The sequence below is a fragment of the Pleuronectes platessa genome, chromosome 11, assembly GCF_947347685.1.
Source record: "Pleuronectes platessa chromosome 11, fPlePla1.1, whole genome shotgun sequence".
NCBI classification, from domain to species: domain Eukaryota; kingdom Metazoa; phylum Chordata; class Actinopteri; order Pleuronectiformes; family Pleuronectidae; genus Pleuronectes; species Pleuronectes platessa.
In genome coordinates this window covers 15238775-15256972 of record NC_070636.1, presented here as the reverse complement: position 1 = coordinate 15256972, position 18198 = coordinate 15238775, and the positions used below count along the sequence as shown (strand labels likewise).

At 44.0% G+C, this 18198-nt stretch overlaps 1 protein-coding gene across 1 annotated transcript in view; it reads right to left on the bottom strand.

The window, feature by feature from the left end:
- Window positions 1–18198, bottom strand: part of LOC128451115 (ryanodine receptor 3) — a 114877-nt gene that overhangs the window by 36989 nt on the left and 59690 nt on the right. Inside the window, exons 26-40 of the mRNA XM_053434887.1 lie at window positions 17936–18083; window positions 17091–17293; window positions 16072–16246; window positions 15476–15684; window positions 15188–15387; window positions 14432–14498; window positions 14200–14360; window positions 13920–14085; window positions 13035–13121; window positions 12129–12355; window positions 10571–11378; window positions 10015–10215; window positions 8434–8536; window positions 6758–6889; window positions 58–331 (exon numbers count right to left, since the gene is read on the bottom strand). Of these exons, the coding sequence (XP_053290862.1) occupies window positions 58–331; window positions 6758–6889; window positions 8434–8536; window positions 10015–10215; window positions 10571–11378; window positions 12129–12355; window positions 13035–13121; window positions 13920–14085; window positions 14200–14360; window positions 14432–14498; window positions 15188–15387; window positions 15476–15684; window positions 16072–16246; window positions 17091–17293; window positions 17936–18083 (3161 nt within the window). The remainder of the gene's footprint in view (window positions 1–57; window positions 332–6757; window positions 6890–8433; window positions 8537–10014; window positions 10216–10570; window positions 11379–12128; window positions 12356–13034; window positions 13122–13919; window positions 14086–14199; window positions 14361–14431; window positions 14499–15187; window positions 15388–15475; window positions 15685–16071; window positions 16247–17090; window positions 17294–17935; window positions 18084–18198) is intronic.

Sequence of the window (18198 nt, the reverse complement as noted above, 5' to 3'; positions counted from 1 at the left end):
CTGAAAGGAGGATTTTGTGAGAATCAAGAAAAGTTGGAAACAACTCCGGCGACCTACCCGAGTCCGTCAATCATGAGCTTCTCCTCTTCTTTCCCCATGCGAACAGACAGCAGAGATCTGATCTGCCCCAGGGAGGCCAGGAGGTTGATGGTGTCCTGCACAGACACAGCGCTGATGGTGTAGGCCTTCCTCATGGCCCGGAGCAGCTCACCAATGCTGTCGTACTGCCTCCTCAGCAGGCTGAACATCTTACGGACGAGCTCGGGGTCCTGGATGTGACACTCCTGGGCCCAGCTGACCATCGTCTGAGAGATCAGCTCCTTCAGATTGGCTAAGACGACAGTTGGAAAGTGGAGATTAGTTGATTTATTGTTATACTGTATGTTTTACAGCACTATACTAAGTATTATCTTGATTGAAAATGTCTTCAACATATTTGTATCTTTTGACATCTATCGTCATGTAGCCTAACTCACTGGAGACTGACTACGGTTTGGGGTCCAAAAACGACCGGGTCTTTTTACACAACTGAATTCTTTGCATTAAATGTAAAAGAGCACTCGGAGTTGGCTTCCATTATGGTTTCCATAAATCAAAAAGAAAAGGGAAAAACAACGAGTAATAGCTTATTTTAGCGATGGTAGTTTAAATGTTTTAAAAAGCTGTCAAATAAAATAAAACAACCCATGGAAAATTGTCATTTCAGCCTTTGGACTTTATTTCCCCCGACAGACCCTTCAATTTATCGAACCACAGACAACAGCTAAGAAACTAGCTCAAATCAATTTCCTTTGAATGAGGTTGAACAAACTCTGGGGATAATTTGGGTCACAAATCTTATTTTGAGTCTCGGGGGCTGAACAGTTTGAGAGCCCCTGTTGAAGTGATTTTGAAAATAATGAATTAAACCTCAACATAATTTGAGTGGTAGGGGAACAAGCTGTAGACCAATAACATTATATGATGGGCTCAAAAAGTTGTTGTGGTGAAGGTATTAGCAAACAGTGTACACATTCTGCACACATGTAGTCACCTGGCAAACATCTATTGTTCCCTCTTCGTTCTCCACAAAGTTCTCCTCCTAGCTGTTCATCACTAACTTTGTCTTGATGTTGGTTGCTGCAGGTCACATTGTAATGTATATAGTATCAGAACTTTCCCCCTGAAACCATCAGCCCTCTGCTGCTGGAAAAAGACTGATGAGAGCGGTGAGAGGAAACCAAAACAATGAGCTGAAAGACACTAAACTCCCAGCTCTCCTTTCAGTAGAGCTGAGGGGAGCTGCAGAGTGGGATATTCATTCTCTGTGGATTGAATAAATAGAAATGGTCTTTGTTAAATTGAACACCATCATCTGATAAACTGTCAACATGACAATGTTGAATAGTGCAGCTTCAATTTCATAAAATACACACTCGTATTGGCCGGATTATTAAAGACCCCTTTCACCCCAGCCATAAACACTTTTGCCTGCTGCCGTCTGGCCGACGGTACCGCAGCATCCGGGCCCGCACCACCAGGCCCAGAGACAGTTTCATCCCCCCGGCCATAAGAATTTTAAACTCCTCTCCGTGACATATTTGCATATTTGCACTATTGTTGTTTTATTTTCTCCTCAGTTGTTTATATATATATTTAGATATATACTTTATTTTCAATTTAAAATTTTGATTTTTTTATTCTATTTTATACTATTTCTATTTTATTCTATGTTATAGGCTGTAATTACTTGAGCATTGTTAGAAGAGAGCCTGAGACTCAAGCATTTCACGGCCAGCGACTGCTTAATGTTATTGTTGTGACAATAAAAACATTTGACAATAAAAAAAATGTATTGTCAATTTGACAATAAAAAATCTTGAATCTTGAATCTTGAATCTTGGTTTCTACCAGACTCAGTCAGCATGCAGCACTTGACAAATTATGCATTTCTTAAAAGCCAGAAAGTCTACAGAGCATTTTAGTATTTCCATATCCCGGCAACAGCTGCTGACCCACAGGTTTGGTTCCGACTAGTCGCTCTGATCTTAAGCATTAGGTTTGACCTGTGTTCCATTTTTATGCTAAAAACTTGCCTCTGTAACTTTGGTTGAATATCTCAGAAACTCAATCAGACATTGCAGTTCAAAAATAAAAACAGTGACCTTTAAAATGAGGCGGGGTGTACAACTGTAATCTGACAGGTGGAAGAACAGCGGCCTTTCACTTTGCCATTCTCAAACTTGGGAACAAAAATGTGTGTGTATCCTCCTCTGGAGTGCAGCTGTCAAACATCATCAAAACTGTATTATAACATATGTGCTTTAAAGAAAGCACATATGTGTGTTTCGATAGAGAACGACTAAGTATGAAGAGGATTGGTCAACATGATGCAGGTTTTACTCATTTTAACCAATAACCTTTTCAAATGGCAGAGAAACAGTGATGGATGATGTGCGCGCTGTATTGTCGTATAATCCTGAGCTGCATAATACTGGCCTTAAGGAAAAAATATATTGAAACCTTCCGTCCATTAACCTGGATCACAGCAATACACGGCAATCCTCCTTAAGGCACCTCTTTGTTAAGCACACACGGGAATCTATAAAACACACATTATCGCCCATTTATGCAAACACAAAGCTCCATCATAGTGATGTTAAAGGAGCCGCCACTTGACTGGCTGCTCCAATTTTTACAAAACCGAAGCTCAAGCACTTTAAAAAGAAGATGAGCATCAAAGGCTGCGTGAGAGCTTGAGTGCGACAATAAAACGACAATAAAAAAAAAACTACGGCTTATTCAAAACTCTTCAGGTGTCCTCGGGAGAAGAACGAGGCCGGCAGGTGTGTATCAGCCTCCACAGGAGATTCAATCAGCTGCATTTCAACAATGTCAGTTATTTTCCTTCTATTCTCGTGGAGAAGAAAACACAGTTTGCGAGCTCATTCACAGCGTTGTCGGTGAAGTGGAAAGCGGCAGCAGCAGCCTTGTGACGTTAGAAAATAAAGAAGGGAACAAGGCGGGGGGGGGGGGGTAGTGGACGATGTATTAATAGTTTTGTACAGTACGAGATTCCGCTTCTGTGGTTAAACGGAGACATTTGTTTGGACAGCTCGTATGTGGGTTACCCTTAAGGCTTCATTAAAACCGGATCAATAGTTTTGCGTGGGTGAAGGCGCACAAGCATATTTGTGTCTCTTTACGGAGTGTGAATTACACAACGGACAGAAAGGCATCAATTAAAATGACTCACAACCACAAAAGATGGAGCAATTTGCACACAATGGATTTTCATTAAAGGTATTTCCGATTAGGTGCCAATTTGGTTGATTGGATCTGCTGGTTTCCCAAAGATTATTTGACAGGCTGTCATTCAATGTAATTGTGTGTGTGTGAGTCTGAGTCTGAGTTAGAGAGAGAGTGAGAGACAATGAGAGTGAGAGTGAGAGAGTGTGTGTGTGTGTGTGTGTGTGTGTGTGTGTGTGTGTGAGTCTGAGTTAGAGAGAGAGAGAGAGCGAGAGAGACAGTGAGAGTGAGTGAGTGAGTGAGTGAGTGAGTGAGTGAGTGAGTGTGTGTGTGTGTGTGTGTGTGTGTGTGTGTGTGAGGGGGTGTAGCAAACAGAATGTCACAGTCAGCGGTAACCTGCCGCAGTGAGTTGCGTGGGTGTCGGAGGAAAGGGCAGCAGCACCGTCCTGCTCCAAAATGAGAAGCGACACCTCATCCCCTCGGCCAATACCTGACTCTCATTCTGTCACACCATCAGACACACTCGCTCACCCCCCCCTCCTCAGTCAGTCTGTCTGTCTGTCTGCCCCCCCCCCCTCCAGCATTTCCCTTCACTACACGCCAACCAACAAATCTGACTCGGCTAGAGTTACACTGATAGAAGCCAGCAGTTTTTATGGTTTGAGAGTTAATACACAATCCCTATGCTCTACTCTCAGTCACAAACACACACACACACACACACACACACACACACACACACACACACACACACACACACACACACACACACACACACACACACACACACACACACACACACACAAACACACAAACACACACACAAACACAGATTTCTCCGAGGCACCTCCTCACGTCTTTGAGCTTTAAATGCTTCTGCAGGAGAGACCATTCATCAGAACAGGAAAATGAATCCTGCGCTCCTTTAACTTCGTCCCGGGGAGGGAGATAATGGCAAAGACGACGGCACCTCCTCTATAGTCTCACTGATCTAGATGATGTGACAGGAGGAGGAGAAGTTAGAGCTGGAGTTACCGCTCGGAATATATGATGTCTTCCTCCCTCCATCATCCTGGCAAATTCTTCTCTTCTTATATATGATTTTATTTCGGTTTTCAGAATCCACAAAAACTGCCACATGTTCACTTCTCACATACACTCTACCCACATAGGGAAATATCCGATATATCCTATTCCAAACAAAGCAAAACACAAACTACATCAACTATACTAGCTGTGTTAAAGGAGGCATATTATGCTCATATTAAGGTAGATAATTTAAATTTGGTTTATTCATTTTATGCTTTCATGTTCAGAAAACTCATCACTTTCCTCAAACTGTCCTTTGCTGCAGCTCCTATTTTCAGCCTCTGTCTGAATCACTTGATCTTAGCTCCTGTGTCTTTCAGCCCAGACTGCTCTGATTGGACAGCTGCCCCTCCTTTTGTCATCCACTTCACTGTGTGAAGGAAATGTCGCCCACTTCTATCCCTTTACCTGAGGCACGAGCAATCACAGGAAATTTTGCCCCATCTTGCCACTGTGTCCGGGTTCAAACGGTGCACAAAGGTGTACAACGTACGTGTTCTCGTTTGCTGGGAGTGTCAGAGGTGTTACCCAATCAGCAACCACATTTTTCTACATGTTGTCCATCCTGAACCGGTCTCATGACCTTAGTGATGCTTCACACCTTTACCTTTAGCATACACATATAAACAATATAAACACAGTAGAGGAAAGAACATTTTTAAAAGCATCATGTCTTCATGAAATGTTCTAGTAAAGGATCAAATCTGTGTTGAATGTAATTTATTCCTCGTTAAACGTGAGCAGAGTTTTAAAACATCAATTCAGCCCATGCATTGTTTACATTCTTCTTCTTCATTAAACAATTAGTTTGATGGCAGCGCCACAACCAATTTTCAATCAGGAAACCAGCATGACACTGATGGCACCACATGCTTGTGTGCATGCACATGCATCCTCCAAGTGGTTACAAAATCACTCCTGCAGTGCTGTAGTGGTTTATTGCTCAAGGAGAATATAACAGAATCGTCAATGGTTTGAATGAAGCAGAGGAACCTTAATTGACTGTCATGTAGATATATTATATGGTGTTTCAGTAGATGAGAGAGTTTGCCGGCAGAGATTCTATTCTCTCTGTTCGTCCGTTCCCTCAGTTTCTAACGCCGCCGGCCATTATAGAAGTGTGGTGCTCCTGAACTGCAGCCGCCACCATAAACCAATCTCCACAAACCAAACTCTAATCCTATAATCAATCAGTGCTGACACAACCCCCTGCAGAGCCGACCAGAGCCACCACCCACAGCACCTTCAAGGATAAAACCAACCCTCCTTGCTCCACAGAATTCTGTATAGTGTTCTTATTTGCTCAACCCGGGATCACACCATTTCAGCCTAAATGTATCCATCTGAAACTTGATGATACATATAACTCTAGCAAGATTTGTCAGACAGGTTTTAAGAAGCAATAAAATATTCACATTTCATTAGTCTCTATAAGCAATAAAATAGAGAAGCACATACACCCTATACAGTGCAATTACCTTGAAAGGTCATAGATAAAAAAGGAAAAAATGGTGCCATAAACGGAGACATATACTAAAACAACACTCAAACATCAAAATATGTTTTCTTAATTGAAGGCGAACAGAACAAGGTAAAGTGTTATTTTTTTACCAGTTAAGAAATAATTCGCAAGAAGAGACATGAGTGATGGTCTCCTACAAGGTGGAGCTCGACATAGAAAATCGGATAAAAAAATTTCCCCATTTATTCTGTTTCGGCACCACGGATATTGTGCACTGTATTGAAGTGTTTTTTGTTCCTGTCTGTGTTCGTAATTGTGTAGTTTTTGCCTCGCATGTACATGTGTCTATTTGGTTTCATCATCAAGGTTTTTTTGCTCTCATCTCCCAGAGTGGCCGAGGGAAGATTTTCCCTCCGGGGCCTCTTCTCCACCCGCCTCCTTATTACCATAATGAAATGGAAAAGGAAAGCGGACTGCCATCCGAGTCTGACCACATGAAGACAGATTGAGGCAAGACTGGGGGGTGCTACAGCAGCGTTTTAATTCTCCACTCGTATTTTAGTGAGGAACAGAGGCATCAAGCACAAAAACTAGTTAAAAGAGACGGTAAACCAGTGAGTTCAGTGGTTGTGCTTTCGCTGGAAAGAAACAAACGCTGGGAAAGTAGTTTCAAAAACAGGACATAACAACTTCAATGTCTTGCTCAAGGACACTTGCTTTCTGGGCGAGTTTTCGACTTTTAGATTGTGAATTAAAATCGTAGGAAGTTCATGAGTTTGCTGTTCCTCAGGTTTCACCGCTTGCTGCTGTCTTGGTATGTTGCTATGGTCACAAGACCACGCCTGGTGTGAGTTTTTCTAACCAGAATCGGCCTTAGACATATTTAATATCTAAGGCCGATTGGGATGTATTTACTACCCAGGACTCTACAGCATCAGCAGTACTTTCATAATAACAAATAAAGAGGGGTTTGCTCACATGGTGCGGCTTGCTCCTTCTCCGTGGGCTCCTCCGCTTTGTGCGACTGGCCTTTAATCCTGCTCACCAGCATTAGGAGGCGACCTTTGAAAGATGTATCCTTCTCGTCCTCTTCCTCCTCCATAGGGATTCCTATGCAACACAAAGATACACACTGAATACAGGGAGCTTATTAAAGCAATATCTCTGCCGAGCCTGCCTTCCTGTGGGGTTAGTCGTGTCGTGTGCGTACGAGGAGTCGTATGTGATAAACAGTATCTCCTGTTTGCATTGTGTTTGGAGAAAGCCACGACACGCCGACACTATGCAGCACAGCTGAGACTGCCATGAGGTCAGTAGTAGCATGGCGGGCTGGGCAGTTCAATTATTTATTAAAACACCAAGAGGCACTGAATTATAATTCATATACCAGCAGTTCAGATAAAGTTGAAAACAATGGCAGCTCAGGCAAAAACACACAATTGGTTCTTAGTTTCTCAACGGAAAAGGTTTTGTTTCTATCTCTAAAATCATTTCATATCTGCTGGGCCAAACCAAGGCTCATGTCTTTGATATATTGTTGACATTAGTTCTATAACAGTCTGGCAATTTAGATTGTATTTGTCAGGCTTAATTTTGTAAGTGTTTATCTGTTTATCGGTTAGATCTCTGTTGTTTATGTTTGAGTTGTTTTCATGTTTGCACTCTGTGTTTCTGTTTCCTGCTTTATTTTGTAGTCTCTGTTCCTTGTGTGTTGTTTCTGTCTTCACTTCCTGTCGGTGATTGTCTTCCCAGTCCTCATGTGTTTCACCTGTGTTTAATTGGCCCTGCCTTCCCTCTGTGTATATAAGCCTCTGTCCTTCCCTTTGTCCTTGTCGGATTGTTCTTTTTCGTTGTGTCTGTTGTTGCTGTCTTCCACTCCTTTAGTGTTTTGTGTTTGTCTAGTTAAAGCCTCTTTTTATATTAAATACTCTTTTTGTTAACTACCTCTGCTCCTCGGTCCATCTACTTCCACATTACCGTGACAGAACGAACCGACCCTTCACCTAACCGTGACAAGTTCACGTTGCAACTTAGGGAATTAAGACTTTTGTATGAAACATGTACGTCCTGTTCTCGCAAGCTCGGCCTACCAAAAATTCACAATGACTGGTTTATAGATGAGCGTGTGTCTGATGTGTTGTTAATTCAGCTTTGGTATTTGCTAAGGTTTTAAATAAAATACATAGACAAAAGGTAACCTTTCCGTTTGAAGGGAGAAATGTACCAGTTCACTTTTTTCATTTCATTGTCGCTGTGATATCATTACATCATTACTACCATCGAAGTGAACGTCCTTGTCCTTCATTACATCGTCTGAGGTGAAGACTTCAAGCAATCCTGCGAGCTGCTGTAAATTCTTCTTCTGTTGTTTAATGCTGTCTCAACTTCCTGCAATTTGTTAGTTTTCACACTGCAAACCATCAGGATCGAGGTTTTGTTTGATAAAGACCAGGACCACCTCTTTCGGTCAGATTCAACTTCCGTGCACCTTTCACAACTGTTATTTTGGGTTGGACAAAAATCCCAAATCTGAAGGTCCAGCTCAAACAAGATCAGTTGGAACAATAAAATAATGTTTATCTTAAAATAGAATAATGCATGTTTCATAATCAACATAACCGATAAAGCTGCTCATCAGAGTTTTGGCATCTCACCACAGTGGAGCTGCAGCTGGTTGTGAAAAACGTAAAGCTCCTCCTGGATGCCGATTGGACACGGACAGTCCTCGCCCATACTGAAGGTCAGTAGCATGTTGATCTGCAACGGGAACACACATGAGTTCAGAAAACTGTCTCAACAAAGTAGTGAAATTATCCTTGTCTCATGTCTGATATTTGAAAGAAATTATAACGGTATATTCAAGAGTTATCTGAGCATGATGTGATGTCATCGTCATCAAGATTCACTGAAAGAGAAAACAGCTGATTCTCCCTCGGCACTGAGTCATTAAAGCAGCTGAGAAGCGCAGAGCTCTCTCCCCACCTGTGACCCTGGAGGGATACCGCATGTGTGTATGCGTGCGGTTGAGTGTGCACTCTCACTGGAGCAATGACACCACAGACGAAAATGATGAATTCGCCTCGAGGCTTCGTTCAATACACTCATACACACAAAGAGAGCGCTTTCAGCTACAACTCAGGCACCGGCAAAGGCTTCTCCGGTCTAAATGTGTGAATACAGCTTGCACAAACCCAAATGAGATCTAAGGATGGGGAAGGAAATTAGCCATGTATGTGGAAAATTACACGAGTTATGTAAGGAATTATCTAGTTACATGCGTCATTTGAGGCAGCGAGCTGGCAGGCTTTTTTATGTGTTCAGGCATTTTTAGACCCATGTGTATTTTCCTGAAATCAGCTCTGGATGAGGCACAGTTCTTGGTATTAACTCTCTTCGGCTGATTATTACCTTTATCTCACATGAGCATCAACAAGGTCACAAACGTGAGAGTTCACAAAGAGAATCACACGCTTATTTATAAAACTGTTGGGGTAAAGATGCGATAGTGGAGCAGTGGGTAAAATATTTAAATATTGCACAAACACACACACACTCGCGCACACACGCACGCTTTGGCTGATCAGGGCTCATGTCAGGAGTGTGTGGGGGTTTGCATATGATGTTCGATTGACATCTACATATCTTTTCAAATTGCTTTGCTGTGTCGGCAGCATTTTAGTTTTTTGTTGTGTCATTTTCCCAGCACACATGCACGGATTTTCATTGCTTCACTTAAATGAAGAATTTGGTTTATTGCTGATTTCTCCACGGAGGTGCAGTGGTTAGCACTGTCGCTTCACAGCAAGAAAAGGGTTTGATCACTGTCTGTTCGGATATTGTCTGCTTCCTCCTACAAGGACACGCAGGTTAATTGGAGACTTATAATTGCCCACAGGCGTCTCTGTACGTCAGCACCGCGGTGGACTGGCGACCTTTTCAAAGTGTACCCTGCCTCTCGTCCAATGGGATTGGCTCCCCTGCAACTTTCAGGAAGCGGTACGGATAATGAGTTGGATGCTTATATCTGCCGTGTTTGAAAGTTGAACATAGCAGGAATTCCATATATATATATTTTATATTAAATGAAAACGTATTTGAGGTAAATGTCGCCTGTACTTTTGATCTGGGGAAGCATTAGTGAGGGAAAGCGTATATGAAATGTGCAGCGACCACAGACGACTTGAATCGGCATATTTCTTTAATTCCTTAAAGGGGCAGCTGCAGCCTGACCTCACCTGTTCTTGAGGGGGCGACCTGAACTCCTTGGTCTTCCTCGCCGTCACAGCGGCAGACATGTTGAGGGCCAGCATCAGCTCGTTGTAGCGGAACTTCTGGTTGTACTGCAGCTTCGAGACAAAGCTGTCGGAGAACGACACGATGGCCTCGATGCGGTGCTTCAGCTCGCAGTCGCAGAAGTAGTGAAGCAGCTCGCACATCTGCGGAACCGACAAAGGGGAGGAGACACACGACACATACGGTTGCATCACTGTTTCGTGGAAGAGACGCAGCTGCTACGAGCGAGTCCATTAGGAATACACACAAACATTAGCTCATTTGTTAAAGAGACGTTTTCACCCCAGAGATGATTTGCTCAAAACGCAGACGGAGCCATTTCATGTGTGACTAACTTCTGAATGGGTCCATTACAGTGGAGCCCTTATGGAGCATGTGATTGAGAGCACAGCTGTGTTGGTCTTTACTTAGTGAATTGGCCCTTGTAGATGACGATGAATTCAGGTTAAACACATGTCGAAGGTAATTGTGGACCTGTTCACGTGTGCTGGTTATTACCTGTCGTTTGACGGGCTCCGGCAGCCTCTTCTCCAGCAGCCCTTTGATTGGCTGTTTAGCCTCTTTGGCGGCCTCCTCCTCTCCAGCCTCCACCGCCTTCTCCTCTGCCCCCTTAATTCCTTCTTTGTCTGCGGCCCCTGTGACCCCCTCCTCGTGTGTTTCCCGGAACACATTGGGGTCAACGAGCAGCAGGATCTTATGAACGTCCTCACTCACCAGAACGCCCATCGTCAGCAGGGTGCTAATGAGCTTCAGGATTGGCACAAACTGGTACTCCACGCCCCCTCCCACGGGATCTCGGATGTGGTGCCCTCCGCCTTGAACAGCCTCCGTCAGCATGGAAATGGATTTCTCCTTCAGAGCGTCCAGCGGGATTTGGGGACTGTACAGATGCTGCTCCCGCTTGTTGCTGATGAAACAGGGCGGGGCAAAGTTGAGGCGTGGTTTGAGCGAGGTGCTGAGCCCCACGCCCGGCGGGAGGTGCTTTTTGGAAGCGTCGGAAAACAGACGGATGGAGCGCGTCTCGGCCGTGACGGGGATGATGAACTCGTCCTTCATCATGAGCCGGGCTTCCTTGGCGGTCTCCAGGTGGATGCTGATCAGAACATTGTAGAAGCCCTCACGTAACATGCCCGCCAGGTACTGGTTGTCGATGGTGTACAGCAGCTGGGATTGGTCCAGGTGGCTGCAGAGGGCGTGGGCCACGCGGGTGTTGCCCAGAGCGCACAGGGCACAGTAGAGCTTCAGGGTGTGGTAGTGAAACATCCTCATGTCCTCCTGCTCAGACAGCTCCATGATGTCCACGCACCTTGGGAAGGAAAGAACGAAAGTGTTTTAAAATACACTTTAATGTTGTGGACAGAATCCATTTAGCTTTGTGCATGATAATGTATGTGGCGGTGCAATAACAATAGACCTGACCAGGCTGGTATGTTGTGATGCTTTTCACTAATTTATAATCTCTTCCATCTATGAATATTAATCAATTAACCGTTTAGCAACTTTCCAAAATATTCACTTAACTAGAATTGCTGCCTTAGGATTTTTAGCCTCAACCAACCAGAGCAGTTTGAGGAGGTCACTGTGACCTCTGACCTTTGAGCAGTGAAATCTAATCAGTTGATCAGTCTAAATGAACATGAGACAGAAATTCCTGAAAGGCAGACTTGGGATATGTTCATATTATGTGATTTTGACCTTTGACCACCTTAATCTAATCAGTTCATTTGTGGGTCTAAGTGAACATTTGTGCCAAATCTGAAAGGATTCTCTCGAGGCGAAGAAAACGGCATTCACAAGAAATAAAAAGATTTTGTGAGGTCACCTTCACCTTTGACTTCCAAAATGTAATCAGTTCATCCTTGAATCAAACTGAACGTTATGATTAAATTTGAAACAATTCCCTCAAGGCATTCTAGAGATATTATGTTCATAAGAATGGGACGGAATCACCACTGACAGCAGCCGGAGTGGAGACATAACAAAGATGTCAAATAGAAAAATACACTTCACTCTGGCATTTTGATGTGATAAATAACAGAAGTCCTCTCATTTGTACCGGTTCTCCTCGGGGATGTGAACAGCCAACATCTGCAGGGGCTCCACACACTGCACCACCCAGCCGTGTCGCTCGTTCACTCTGGCCGTTTCCACCTTCAGGAAGATGTTGGGCATGCGGCTCCACAGCACTGCGTTGATGGTCTGGACGTCCAGGCGGGGCGGACACTGGGGCACCGGGTTCTTGTGTTCACTCTTAAAGATGGCCGATGACAGAGGCATGGAATTCTGGAGAGGGGGTCAGTGAATATCAGTGTTAATCCCTGTTAGCTCTGTAGACTCATTGAGCACCACAACCTCCTCACTCTTAAAAAACTACTTTCACTGAATAAAGAGATAACAATCACTATATGTCTGTAATTGTGTCAGTGCAAGTTCTCTTCTCTGGCTTAGTCACATAATCTCATCTTTCTCCTTCCAGCACAAACAGAGATATTAACTTTTCAGATCTCACTGGACCCCAAAAATAAAAAGAAGAGCGCACACTGTTTAACATTGAAGAATTATTCTCTTCAAACCGGATGAAAGACCTGTTATTCTTTATCATGTTTGGATATTTCATACGTTCATTCTTCTTTTGATTAACTTGTATTGTCTATTCATGGTTGATTGTTTACTATTATAAATGTTTTTCTACATTAGCCTGGAGGCTCTTCTTTGTTATTGTTGAATCGCTGGCGACCGCTGCGCACCTTGTATCCTTCCCCTGTTTTTTACATTGACAGATAAAGTGACTGAGAAGAAAGACCTCCCTGGAGCTGCTACTGTGAGCAGCTCCCCTGTGGTGGACTGCATCTTAAAACATGGTCTTGTACGATTTCGGCTCGTTTCTTGCTCAATAGTCTGATACTCCAGATAATTCTTATGCAGCGAGGTCTGTTACGAAGTAACAACTTGAGGACTGCACCTTTATTTTAGCCAGCTCAAACTGGAAGAGGTTCGGGCTGGTGGGTCGCACAAACACAGCAGGGAAGAGCTTTGTGTTCGGCTCCACCTGCAGAGAAAAGAGCAGCAAGTAAATAAAAAAGGTCCAAACAGGAAGCGCACATCAAATCCTTGAGCTGGAGAGCATGACTTGCGAAAAGCAGCTTAATGATGCATCATGAAACCCTTCTACTTAGAGAGTGTGAGAGTGTGTGTGTATTTATGCATGATATTTCCAGTGTCGGCTGGCAGGATGACTCAGCGCTGGGTGAAGCCTCTCACAGAATTTCAGTGAGGGGGGACCATAAGAAGATTATACCCTTGGAAAGGTTCTTTAAGATTTGGCTCAGAGAGAACATCTGAACCAGCAAAACTCTGAGCCTGAAATTCAACAAAAGATGTCAGCGCTCCGCTTGGAAAGGACACAAAATGTATTTTTCTCAAGGTCAACAAAATAAACTAAAGATGGACTAAGCAACACAGTGGATGGACATTGAGACAGGCGGTGATTGTTATAGGATTCATGGATGGAGGAAAGTATACAGTATATTAACAGATGGCAGAAGATACAGGAAAGGTGAAGTGGCAAAATACCAAGTGAGCTTAAAGAAACCATCACGGAATCAAAGTCTAGAATTCAAGATACTAGAAAGTATTAAAATATCTTAAATACAGTTCTTGAAGAGGTTTCTTGCTACTGCATGTTCATTCTTAGAGTTTTACAGAACACAGTTATTTACATAAAATTAGGACTGGGCGATATGACTTTAAATCAATATCAGAATTATTTCAAACTTTTACCTTGATTATGATTAACGATTATCTTATGACCCCCCCCCCCCCCCCTCCGAATGTGGTCGTTCAGTACCTGGTAGGTTGTGGAAATCTCTTTGCCATTGACTGTGAACGTCACCAGGCCGGTTGCCAGGTCGATCATACAACCCACTTCCAGGTCCACGTTGCTGCGACTGGAGGTGTGAGCGGCACTGGTGACATCACCTCCCCACACCATGTAGCAGTTACTCCTCTTCACACTGACAGAGTGGGAATAGAGCTCCTCAATCAGGTCCTCTCATACATGATGGTTGAGCCCCACATTAGCCTAACGCTCAATGGAGCTTTTCATTGGAACCAAAGCGCTCTCTCACCTCTCGTGGACTCGCCCTCGCTCGTCGCCCAGGGTCACAGTCACCGATCTGTTCTTGCTGAGGTTGAAATTGTTGCTGTAGTAATGGTAGTCGGGGGTAACCCATCCAACCCACACCCCGGCAGGGTCCTGACCAGCGAAGACCCTCACTGAATGATGGTACTGTAATGGATCAGAGTCAGCCAACACTGAACACAGAAATGAACCCCACCAGCGATAAGTAAGTGCGTTACCATGGTGATGGTGCCGTAGTCCACCCGTCTGCTTTCCTCACTGTGCCTCACAGATCGCAACGGGTACCTGTAAGAACACAGATGAAAGGCATCAGAAACCACAGTTTTAAAGAATATACAAAATACTGTACAAGTGGATGTAGGTGATAAATAGTTGTGAAGAAACATTCCATGTTTTGCATGTTGTGGCCCATTCTGCATCTATTAACCTTACTTTGTAAAAGCCCAACACACTACACAATTTTTTTGTTGGATTTTGCCTGTAGCAGACGTGAACTCTTTAACTCTTGCTGATGCTTCACAGACTCTGGTGAGATTACCAGATCTCCAGCCGAAGTGCAGGAGATGCTTCAGACTCACCGGGCCTCGTCTCATGTGCGTTTATGTGATTAGATGTAGTTTGTTCACCGGTTGTGGGTTTCTCCTGGTGAGATATGGTGTAGTGTGTGAGCTTCTGTCAACAGTCAGTTGTGTAGCGTGAACTCACAACGACTGGACGACTCCCGATCAAAAGACAGAAAGTTGTCTATTGTGACCTCAGCTTAAGGTTAAGAGATTTGGCCTTATCTGATTGGCTCTTCGTTAATGCGATTTTGAATTGTCTGAATAAAAGAAAACAACTTTGACCACATAAAGGTTATTTCAACTCAAACACGAACTGAACCATACTTGATCTTTAAAATTTTATAAAATTGTAATGCAAAACAGTGATGTGCGCGCCGTGTGGCTTCACTTCACGATTTTGAGCGCGAGCACCTGTGTTTCACTTTAAGCGCATCTTCCTCGTGCAAGCCGTTCATGTCGATAACAGGACTGGACTTGAAGAAGGAGTGGAACTCTACAGGCATGCTGAGGCGACAGAACACCATGTCAGCGTTACTGTTCTGGGTGCCAAACGTCTTGTGGGTCACTTTAAGACACGGGGGGCTGTCGATGGTGCCGTCAATCCTGGTCACCTGAAAAGAGTTGAGAGAGTACTTGTATTCATCTAATCACCAAATACACTATGGTTGAAAATAAGCACTTCCTTGCTTTTGGCCTTACTGCAATGTGGTTGTGGTCCCTCGGCACGTTGACAAAAGTTGGCAGCCGCTTGCTGAACCACATGGTGACCTCTCTGTTCATGTTGACGGCGAAGGGTTCAAACCCTTCCTGAAGGCCACACACGGTGTAGTACTTGAAGGTGCTGGCATCTTTCCCCAGATTCATGCGACCCACCTGAGATAAACCAAGACTACACACCGGAATAAACCCTGTAGGAAGAACAGAGGCAGTAAAGAAAGGGAGAGAGGGAAGTGGACGGGGAGGATGAAAAGCCTCTAAAAACACAGACAGCAGGAGGGCAGGGTACATCAATCCAGCTTTTGTAAAAGGGCAATGTTGTGTCACTTTAAATAAGGGTGATTCATTACAGGAAGCTTATTTTGCACTCACACCCCAAGCATGGTCGACCCGGGTTCCGGCTCCCTGCTCTGCATATGAGGGCTTTATTAAGAGATAAGTGGAGGAGCTCGGGGACATGCGGCCACTTTCTCCAATCACCTTATCAGCCACCCACCTCTTGACCTTCAGCTCCTATAACTGGCTCTGTAACCAAACACACAGTATACACACTTACGCACACACACCCACTTCCTCACCATCCTCCGTTTCAAAGTCGGTGAAGCAGAGTTCTGAGCCCTTGGTGGTGATGAGGATTTCCCCATTAAGGGTGAAGATCATGGACTTGTCCTCCATGTTGATCATACAGCCGACCACGTCTCCAGCATGCCAGCACCGCCCAAACAAATGACTGCCCATGTTCAGACAATGGCCCTATGCACAATAAAATAAATACATTATAGGCATATGGAGAAAAACTACACATTGAGCCTTAACACTAGTTTATATAGAGGACTGAGTTTTGGGGTTTAAGAAGTATCGGAGTAAGACAAGTCAGTTCTACATGATAAAGAAAGCAATAATTAGAGCGAAGTGGTCGTACGCCTCCACAAACGACTGCAGTTTCAGTCTACATACATTTCAGACTCATATGAAGTTAACATGATCTTTGACCTTTGACCACCACAATCTCTTAATTAATGTCTTCCAAATTTGAAGGGGTTCCCTCTAAGGGTTCTTAAGATAATGTGTTCCGAGGCAAAAACTTATATTGTAGGTCATTGACCTTGGTCTGTAACCTACCATTACCAAAATTGTTTAAGTTAAGTCCAAGTGAGCATTTGTACAAATTTGAAGTCCTTGTTCCTAAAATGATGTGTTGATAAGACTGTTTTGTGAGGTCACACTTACTTTTTACCTCTAAATCCTAATCATGTCATCCTTGAGTTGCAGTGAACATTTGGGCCTGATGTGATGAAAATCCCAATGAGTGTGTTCATGATATATCAGACTCAAGAACATGAGGTCAGCATGACATTAATCTTTGACAGTCGAAATCTAATCAATTCATCCGTGAGTCCAACTGAACATTTAATCCGAATTTGAATAGATTCCATCAAAATCAGCATTCTTAAAATATCATGTTCACAAGAACGCAAGAGACAAAGAGACAACCCAACAACATCATGTCTCCACCTGCTGACTGACGCTGGCGTTGAGGCATGATGGCACAAGAATATGTTGACATTACCTATAACCTAGGTTAGTGACAGCTTACCCTGAATCCATCAAAAACGAATGCAAGCTCATCCGTGCCAAGCTCCACGTCCGGCTTACATCCGGGTCTGGCCCAGCCCACTCTCATGTCTCCTCCCGTCACCGCCTCAAATTCAAAGTACCATTTCCCCATCTTCACGGAGTATGTCCTCTCCACTCGGAAGAAGCGGACCCTGTCGATGCTGAGCCGCTCAGCCACTTGTCCTACAGCGTGGGAAGCATAGAGTCAGATCGTTGACTGTCGATTCAGGACCATCAGAAACCCCTTCCAACAATTAGGAAAACCAATAATGGAACCATTGATTGCCATTAATGTTTCTTTTGTAAGGCGATCGCTGCATAATCCGTTTCATTATAGCGGGTGGATAGAGGGTGGGAGGAAGAATCCTTTATCTCACACTTGCAGGGTTTTTCCTGCATAGAGAATTGCGAGGCAGCCGCTTTCATCAAATTTCGTGCCGCCGTCGCCTCCTGACAAAATTCTACTACAGCGGAAACAACTAGTGGTCAAATTCGTCCCGGGCAAAACGCATCACTACAGCGGTTGATTACTATAACCGAAACACTAATCACATGATCATTCATTTTAACATCTTTCTTCATAGCTGCGTGTTCAATCATAATTCAGCTCGCCTCAGACCGGGTTCAAACAACAGCATTTGTAAACAGACAAATATGTCGCTGGAGGAGATGGTTTTGCTTGATTCAGTGGGCAGGGCGAATGACAGAAACACAGAGAGGAGCAGTACCTTACTGAAGGAGCTGTAACAAGCATCTTATCTTTACTTTATGCAACATGTCATTTGAAAGTACTTAAATAGGCATAAATCCATGACTCAAACTGACCTCCTTCCTGGTCCGAGGGGTCAATGTTGTATCCGTAGCCAATTAGAGTTCGGATAGCCTCCCTCAGGCTGTCCCTGTTTGACTTCTTGGTGCGCTCATCCAGCAGAACGTAGAGAACCAGGCGAGGGTTACGCTTACTCTTCAGATCCTGCAGGGAGAGGAAGTAAAGGAGGCCTTTTTATTTTTTTTGCAGCAAACCAACCCCCCCCCCAAAACCATCTCTGCTTATTTAATCAATTGTAATCCGGCACGAGGGAGCCAGT